Source organism: Clytia hemisphaerica, unplaced genomic scaffold (assembly GCF_902728285.1).
Source record: "Clytia hemisphaerica strain Z4C2 unplaced genomic scaffold, Clytia hemisphaerica genome assembly, whole genome shotgun sequence".
NCBI classification, from domain to species: domain Eukaryota; kingdom Metazoa; phylum Cnidaria; class Hydrozoa; order Leptothecata; family Clytiidae; genus Clytia; species Clytia hemisphaerica.
Window position 1 is genome coordinate 26,556 of NW_027103300.1, and position 9,302 is coordinate 35,857.

Genomic DNA, 9,302 nt, shown 5'->3' on the forward strand with positions numbered 1-9,302 from the left:
CCCTAACTGCCTTTAGGATGGGAAATAAGTGGCTTCATTTCTCATCCAGGAGTTTGCGTGTCTAGCCCCTTTTGGCTTGGGCTTACTAGCCTGGAGATCCATGCTATGATTTCTTATTTTATACGCTGAGTTTGAATTTCCCAGATCCTAAAAAAAAGACAATTGAAAACACAGCCAATCAAATTCTATTATTCTTTCACTTGTCACACTTTCTTAGAAAAATTGCAAGCTCCGAAATTTGTCTTTTATTTTAGTAAGTGAGGACAGAGCTAAATTCAAGGGCTTAACCTGATAACAGCTGTTCATAATTTTATTACGCGCACTGTAAACCTCTGAACTTGCTTGAAAATTAAACATCTGAAGAAAATAGTCCTCCCATGGAAAATTCTACTACAAGAATCTTGTTGTGTGCCGGAAAGTCAAAAACTAAATTTTCATGATGTGGTGCCCTATAGACCTTTTCGCCTTTCCTCCGCGATCTTGAATTTTATGCACAAATAGAGAAGCGAAAAAGCTGTGGTTGGATTTATATGCAATATGCAAAACATATGCAAACAGTTTACACAAGATTAAAAAGGCAAAAAAGCATCTTATAAAGAAATATTTTATATATAATCATTAGAAATAAGAGATGGAATTTCTTAATCCAAAAAGGAATATTTTCAGAGCCTTTTAGAAATTTGGCAATCTGAAAATCAACCCGATGACTGATAAATTTTGGCTTATCGCTAAATGAGCTAAAAATGATAGCTAAAAACAAATTTAGACCGACCCTAAAAGAAAAAAAGTTTCCGTGGACCGGGTGAAATTTTTTTTCGTCGTCACGCGGCCCCATTTTTTTTTCATAAGAACCAAATAGATAACAGATGAAACTTTCTTCTTAAACACCTTTACTCATGACTCATTCAAACTGTTACATTGTTCCTATAAATAACACTCTTCAAAAAGTTTGTTTATTTAGCATGCTTTCTGGACGTTAAAGATCAAATAAATAGTGTTATGCATATTAAATCAATTTATTAGAATGAAAAGTTAGTTGATTCTTAGAAAAAAGAATCACAAAGTACAGCTTTTTGTAATTAATAGCAACACATTTCTTTCAGTGAAAGAAAGAAAAAATATTAAGACAGAATGTGGGGCAACTAACACTAACAGCCAGAGAGATGATTTTTTTCTTCCTAATTTTTTTTATTAGAAATCATGAAAAGGACGAAAAAAAAATTTTCCCGCCCGCCCGCATGACTTTTTTTTCGTCACCCGGTGGGTCGGAAACGAAAAAATTTTCAGGGTCGACCTTACCACTACTGTAGAAAGCTGAAAACCTCAGCTTTCAAATGGTGTATGTTGCTTACATGAAAAAATCTGCAATCTTATCGAAAAATCTGCAATCTTGTCGAAAAATCGCAATTTTTATTTTTCAAAATTCCAGACCATAAAACAGCATGTGATAGATGTAGCCTTTAATCTTACCCTAGGTTTACTAAAAAAACCACAATTGAGAAGATGAACCAGCTCATTAACCAGCCATTTGTTTCTATGTGGGTCAAGAATTTTCCTGTGAATTCACCTTGACGTCAAAAAAACATCAATATCTTTGGGTAAAATAAAAGATAGTAAGATGCAGTTTTTTTACTTGCACTCTTGTGTCCCTGATAATTTCTGATTGATTTAAAAGTAATAAAAACAATTACATAATTAACATAATGGCAATTATGCATGTAAGTTTTATATTAATACCTTATTTTTGCATAAGTTTTGCATATTTTTCAATGAAATCTCACCACTGCATTTTGGAAACCATAATTTTTGCATACAATTCAATATGGCAGATGGAAAGGCGGGAAGGTCTATAAGAAATAATCAAAAAGTAACTAGTAACTAAATCATTTCATTGGCTTTTTATAGAATTAAGGGTGGAAAAATTAAGGGATGTTTCTTTATGACCAATATGACCAATAATTAAGGTAGAATAAATCGATACAAGGTAACCAATTCGCATATTATCCCATATGTACCGGGTGTGTCAAAAAAACGCGCCTATTTTTCGATTTTTGACGTACAAATTTCTATCAAACAAAGACAAATGAAATTTTCAGGGAAGATTTGAAATTTAATTTTTTACCCTTGCCTTGGTGAAAATTATACATTTCTATGTTCATTTAAAATGACTTTATGATAATTCCGCTGACTTATGTCAAATTTTCATTGTTCACGGATTTTCATAGTTAAATTTTTCCATATAAACAAGAAACTAAAGTACGCTTCGTTTTTACTCTCTTATTTTGTTTCGCTACTATTAAAACAATAAAATGGCATCATTTTTTGATTTCATAGGTTGAGTTTTGTTCCAAGGTCAATATTTGATAGATTCTAGCTAGTTCCAACCAAGCTATTTTTTAACGTCAATTGCGACGACAAAAAAATACTTTCAAATCGTCAATGGAGCAGAAATGAACCGATGTTATTACCTTTTGTACATCAAAATCCTAAGGTTTTCAGTTCAACTGTTTTGTAAAATGTTAAAGAAGCAGAACAGAGCTTGTAGAATATAATATGATCGATTAAATAATGGAAATGAAACGAATTGGTGAAAATTTGTTTTGCTAAGAAATGCTTTACATTGACTTGAACACCTTGAGATGTTACGATAACACTGCAAACTTTCAGAAATGTTTGGAAATAAAATGTACAATACTCACAAAAAAATTCAAGCAGTTCAACTGAATAGAAAAATGTACGTCAAAGATTGTAAAATAGGGGCGTTTTTTTTGACACACCCGGTATTTCATAAAGCAAGAAATTAATCATATGGGAAAGATTGACAAGAAGTTATTTTATTTATATTTTTAAACACAAAGTTATAATAAAAAGCCTTACTAAATCTTATGCATTGCTACAATATCTTACAGTACTTAATCCATTGTTTCAAGGTTAGGGGATTCTTTTATGTTAAGGCGAAAATAAAAAAATGCAGTGTTTTTGGAAACCGGCCGGCTGAAAAACATATTTTTTCTGACCCGGTTGCAGACTATTGGTTCATCTATATGGTTCATCATGTAAAGAAAATCAAGTTGACCGTTCAAGCTATCTAACGTCGTTTGGTTAGATATTCCCGCATGTAATTCAAGTTTTGTTCGGTAGTAGTTGATACATTAGTATTCAGGGCTTACTTCATACTGTTTGTACATAAAAGTTATCTTTAAAGTTCTATTTCAATGATCTTTAAGTTATCAAAAATGGGAAAATAAATTTTTTTTCCGGCTGTCTGCATGAGTTTTTTCCTTCACCCGCGTCCGGAAACACTACATTTTTTTATTTTCGCCTAACCAGTAATTTTTTTCAGCATCAGCTATTTTTATTTTTTCTGGCACTTGAGTTCTTCTCATATTAAGTTTTATATGAAAAAAATCCAGATTTCATAATCTACACATTCTTCCCGATTTCTCTGCAGTTTGCTGACTTGTATTATTCTAGTAAAACCTCGGAAAAACCCTGCTTTATTTGGGACAATATAGGAGGGTGATGGTATCAATTCAATTTATCTTTAATATTTTCTGGATGATATTTCAGATGGATGAGGATAAAACTAGTATAAAAATACCTGGTGAACGTCTTGGTAGCAAATCAGAGTTTGATGCAGGCGAGGGAACGTACATACGAAATGGATTCATTTATTCCAAATTATGTGGTAAAAAGGAAATCAACACCAAAGCAGGCGCTGATAAACCAACAATATGTGTCGTTAGAAGTGGTCAGAACATTGTACCTGAAGTCAATACAGTGGCAATGTGCAAAGTTATCAATAATAATCCACGCTTTAGTAAAGTGAATATTTTATCTGTTGGAGGGACATCTTTGAAAGGCACTTTTAAAGGTATAATACGTAAAGAAGATGTAAGAGCTACACAAAAAGACACTGTGAAAATGTATGAATCCTTCCGCCCTGGAGACATTGTTTTAGCTCGAATCCTATCTCTTGGTGATTCTCAATCTTATTTTCTGTCAACAGCAGAGAATGAGCTTGGTGTTATTTATGCTTGTAGTGAATCTGGTTATTCCATGATACCTATTAGTTGGTGTGAGATGCAATGCTCTCATTCTGGTAAGAAAGAACATCGTAAAGTTGCCAAAGTTAAAATCAGACAAGTTTGAGGTTTTTTGGTAGAGTACCTAGATTACATTATATTTTTAGCTTTTTATATCTTTTTATCACATGGTTATTATGATATCGAAAAAAAAAAAGTTTAATTCTTAGTTTTCTTTTACGGTTTTACTGTCTTGAAAATATGGTTTCTTATTAGTATAAACAGCTACTTATTTTGATCATGTGACTTTGAACTTCAAACTTAATGAATTAGGGTAAGGTAAGGTTCTCGGAATGGAGCTTTTTGAATTCATTCTTCTTGGAATTGAGCTTTTTGAATTGAGCTTTATTGACGGTAAGATACGGTACTATCTTCTCATTTTGTTATTCAGTATAAGTAACTTTAAAACATGATATTATTTTGATATCTTGAAAAAACGAAATAATTATAATAGCAAAGTGTTTTTGTCTTTTTTTTTCAGCCAAAAAGTTTACCAGAAATAAAAAAAATGTTTAATAAATCTAAATCAAAAAGAAATTATCGATCACGGAAACAACAAGAGCAAACAAATGAAGAATCTGAAGAAACTAAACAGACCGAAAATGAAGATGATGTTGATGGGACAGAAGAAGGGGAAGAAGAAGAAAGTGTTTTAACTTCATTACAAGAACGCAAAGAACTGCAAAGTTTTCGGAAAAGACAAACAGGTGTTAGTGCCGAATCGCTACTTGTAGGTGAAAAAGTTGAACAGAAAAAAGAAGGAGGTATCTCTGATCCTTTTAAAATCAAATCAGGCGGAGGACTAACCGAGATGTCGGCAACAGCTAAAAAAGTGACACAAGTTTCAGAGCTAGGTACAGCGTTTTCAACTGAAACTAATCAGAGAGACGAGGATGTTCAATTGTTGAAATATATTGAAGAAGGTTTGAAGAAGAAACGTGGTGCTGATGAAGAAACAACATCAAATAATGAAATGAAGTGAGTTTTCATGTTTTCGTAACGTAACACTGTTCTTAATTATAATCTTAAAGCATATCTTAGCTCAGAATTTTGTATTAGAATGACTCTTATAATCTTTTAAGTTTTTAAGCGAACTAACTCAGATGCTTAATTTCAAAAAAGAAATGTAATCCTTAGAAGGAATGAATTCTTCCTTTTAGGTTCTTTGATTTGCACTGCTCTTTGATTTGCACTGCTCTTTGATTTGCACTGCTCTTTGATTTGCACTGCTCTTCCTTCAAATATAGTTTGCTTTTTATTATATTCGAACCTTTATCTCTAAACAAGCTTTCCCTTTCAAACAAACTCTATAAACCAGTCTCCATTGAACAAACTACGCTAACTCCGTTAGTGTTAGAGTCATGAAGACTCTTGTTTTTCCTCTTCTTAAAAGTTGTATTGTGTTGTTGGCAGACTTTTTCAACTAGAATTTTATTTCAGGTCATAGGGGGTAACACAGTTACTCGGAAATAATAGGTTTAACTTTGAACATGATCTCATAGATTCACTGCTTTCCTCCCGATCTGATTAAGACACAGTTCACCTCCATTAGCCTATTTCATAGAATTCATACATCTGTTACATGCTAAAATTTTCTATTAAATTTTAAATGGGGGAAGTGCATAAATCTGTCCCTTCATCATTCAATTGACTTGGGAATTAGAGAACTTTTTCCATTGTTGTTGCTTTTGTAAAACTTATAATCTCAATTTGGAAAAGAGTGCTTATAGGTTTTGTTTTTAAGTAAGAGTGATATCGTTTGCTTATTCATCATTTTTAATTCACAAGCTTTTTCACATTGGATTGACACGGATGTGGAGCAAGATTGGTCTAAAAGAAGAAAATAACAATAGACAGACACTGTCCTGATATGAAATATGTGCCTGATATGAAACGGGGACACTATGTAAAAATAAAACCTTTAATCATAAAAACTGCAGTGATGTAGAAAAATATGTTCTAAAAACACGAATCCTATGAAATAGGCTAATATCACTGGTGGTAAGTTGTGGAAATATCATATTTATGATATGCATCATTGTCTTCTGACATTACATCACGGACCCAATAGCTCATTGGTTGTGTTATTGTAAGTGACGTAAAATCAGTCAATACGTCACTTTCAACCAATCAGCTGTTGGGTCCGTGGAAGGCATTGTAATGGTGCATATCATGAATACTCATTACGCGTGGTTACTTCAATTTCTCAGGCTGTCATCTAAGGAGAGTCAACTATTCCAAGTACCAGACAACATCAATGTCAAATCAAAGATCATGAAATCTGAAGAAATGTTATCAAGTCAAATGTTATCTGGTATTCCAGAAGTTAATCTAGGTAAGATTTGGTTCCTCTAATGAAATTATGGAGTTGTATATTAAGATCTATACAAACCATGAAAAATATCCACCACATACAATGAATGATTAAGAGAATTGAAATACGCTACCTTAAGAGAATCAAAAATCGTAATAGATAAATTTGGTGAGAGACTATTTTGTTGAATAATGTTTTTTTTGATTTTAGCAAGAATTAATTTCATTGATGGTAGGGTAAATTATTCCTCTTCTTCCTAAAAATTAGCCTTTTCAACAAAATATGTTTTTTTAGAAAATTATGAAAAAGTGACAGGTTATTCTAGCCAGGCAATAATTTATACTAATTTTGACAAATATTATCTTACCAAATGAAGTTCTCTTGCGGCATGATATTCAGTGTTTGAGGGATACCCGGGGGGGGATACTAGGGTTGGCAGATGAGGGGTACTAGGGTTGGCAGATGAGGGGTAACTGCGGATGGGACCTCCGAAGACCGAGCCTTAGAGAGACTGATTTTTCTGAAAAGGTGGCCGTTAGAGAGACTTTTTTGAAAAATTCTTTTCTACAATTTTTTCACTTTAAATAAAAAAAAATTCCTAAAAATCGTGAATTTTTGAGAGACTTTGAAGGGTGAAAAAGCCGACCCTTACCGTCTGCACATACACAGCACCCATTTTTGCCTAAGTACCCCCCTCTCCCTGGGAGGGATTCGGGGGAGGGATTTAATAAAAACGTTAATTAGTGGTAGTGATTGATAGTGTAGATAACAAGCGTCCGAGATTAAATTCGAACAATTATCAAAGTGGTATTTGAGGTCAAATGAAGGCCTCAGGTTTAGATTTAGATATAGACCCTTCATTTACAATACTCATCAAAATTTCGTCTACCATTATAAAGAATTTTATTATGTTTTTTTATGACCAGGAATCGAAGCGAAAATCAAGAATATTGAAGCAACAGAAGAAGCCAAAATGAAGATGATTGATGACAGTAAAAACAAACGGCGTGAAAGCTCAGATTTCGTGCCTACTAACATGGCATCAAACTTTATGCACCACAATCGGTTTTATAACGAGAAAGCTATTGTTGATAAGGAGCGAAAGAAAGAGCAAAAGAAAAAAGAATTAGAAAGTGTAACTGTTGTTGATAAAGGACCAACCGTTGGTAAAGAAATTGTTGAGAATGATGTCGATACTAAGTTTATGAACAAAGCAATGAATGCAAGTCAAAATAAAAGGAAAGATAAACCTTCAGATACTGTCGATGATTATATGTTTGAAAACTTTAAAAAGAAAGCGAAAGAAGGCCGTTGGAGGTGATGTTTGAGTTCGGAATGGAACGATCTGTCTATGACTTGGAGAATGAGGGATGGATCAGGATTTTCATTACTTTAGGTGTGTGAACTTTCACGAGGTTGAAAAATCGCGAAATTTACGATATGTTTTGTTTGCGAATTTGAGGATGAAAAGGGAAAAATTTTTAATGTAGATATTTTTTAGCTTTTTTAATGTACAAGATATAGAATCAGTTAATGATTCTTAGACAAACTTTATTCATGAAAACGTATTTATTAATAACAACTACAGTATGTGGCCCCCAAAACGTCGATCAAATTTAAAACTTCTCTCAAATCTAGAGGAAGAGAGGTTTTACAAAAATTTTTGCTGCATGAAAAACTTTAACATCTCTACTTTATTTTCCGGAAGTTCTTTTTCAAAATTTTCAATTTCAAAAATATTTTTCAATCGCTTAAAGATAGGTAGCTTTTTTCTAAGGGCCACCAAAACGGAGGTTTGCAATTTTAGCTATTTCTCGAGATATCTTTAAGATATGAATACAAAATTTTGACCATAGTTTGGAAATGTGATTTAGAGGGTTTTGGGCATAATTTTTTTTGATAAAACTTTTACAGTATACCCCTGGTTGTCAAAATACAGGTTTGGGGCCCCCAAAACGGAGGTGTAGTTAAAATCAAATTATTAAGCCCAGTGGTAAAAGGGGGAGAAACTATGAACATATTTGTGTTTTCCATTAAATTTACGACCCGATGCATGTAAAATTTATGATTTTTATAAAATATTTCAAGATTTTTGATGATACAAAGTCCAAACTGAAAATTTAGAAATTTTCAAAATGACAATTTTGATTTAACAACGTCTTAATCAAGTTTCTGAAAACCAATTTCTTTTGAATATAGTTCCATACATGTATGGAACATGCTGTGAAATTTTTAGAAAAACAGCCTAACTGAAACTGAAAATATTAAGCTTTAAAAGTATTTTTCTCCTATATTTTGCAAAAAAATGACAGAATATGCCGTGTTTGCTGATTCAGCGAAAATCTTTATATGTAATATAAATTTTTTGTTATAAACTATTATTTCAAGCTGATAGGAATGGAATTCCAAGATTTTTTGCTGTTTCTCATATTTAGAATTTTCGGTTTTATCAATGCTGATTCTAGAGGGCCCCAAAATACTGGTTGACCTTTAATATGCTATATCTTTTACCCATCGTCTAAAGTCACATATGTATCTGCATTTTCTGAACGGCATTAGGTGTAGAAAGTTTCCTTTACCCCATCATTCATAACTTATTTTCAATATCCAAGTAGCTAGAGTGAGTTATATGCAATTTTTATCTAATTTTGGTGTTAAAATATTTCTCTCAGACTATGGTCAAAATTGGATTATGTCTGTACAAAGATTCCACGTGGTCTGAAGACTCCCTGATTTGACTAAGATTATTGTGCGTTGTTTGTGAATACCACTCACTCTGAATACCTAGGGATGTGTTAGAGGCTGTTGGCATCCACTAACGAATTCGTGCTCCTTATACTACCTGTGGTTTTCTAGAGGTCTGCAATTCAGATTGCTAGGGATGTGTATAATTTTTTCGAACT

General features: G+C 32.7%; 2 protein-coding genes across 2 annotated transcripts; both read left to right on the forward strand.

The window, feature by feature from the left end:
• Positions 1 to 3,534: 3,534 nt before the first annotated feature.
• Positions 3,535 to 4,265, forward strand: LOC136810795 (exosome complex component CSL4-like). The gene has a single exon (XM_067067390.1). The coding sequence runs from the start codon at positions 3,559 to 3,561 to the stop codon at positions 4,150 to 4,152; it is 594 nt and encodes a 197-aa protein (XP_066923491.1). The 5' UTR covers positions 3,535 to 3,558; the 3' UTR covers positions 4,153 to 4,265.
• Positions 4,266 to 4,566: 301 nt separating this feature from the next.
• Positions 4,567 to 7,953, forward strand: LOC136811239 (splicing factor C9orf78 homolog). The gene is made up of 3 exons (XM_067067854.1): positions 4,567 to 5,063; positions 6,296 to 6,420; positions 7,326 to 7,953. Exons 1-3 carry the CDS (start codon positions 4,594 to 4,596, stop codon positions 7,718 to 7,720), a joined length of 990 nt encoding a protein of 329 aa, XP_066923955.1. The 5' UTR covers positions 4,567 to 4,593; the 3' UTR covers positions 7,721 to 7,953.
• Positions 7,954 to 9,302: the final 1,349 nt, after the last annotated feature.

Excerpts from the sequence above, each read along its gene's own strand:
- LOC136810795 (XM_067067390.1), top strand. The coding sequence starts at position 3,559 with ATGATATTTCAGATGGATGAGGATAAAACTAGTATAAAAATACCTGGT.
- LOC136811239 (XM_067067854.1), top strand. The coding sequence starts at position 4,594 with ATGTTTAATAAATCTAAATCAAAAAGAAATTATCGATCACGGAAACAA. Across the intron at positions 5,064-6,295 it reads ACATCAAATAATGAAATGAA|GCTGTCATCTAAGGAGAGTC; the intron begins GTGAGTTTTCAT and ends TCAATTTCTCAG. Across the intron at positions 6,421-7,325 it reads TATTCCAGAAGTTAATCTAG|GAATCGAAGCGAAAATCAAG; the intron begins GTAAGATTTGGT and ends TTTTATGACCAG.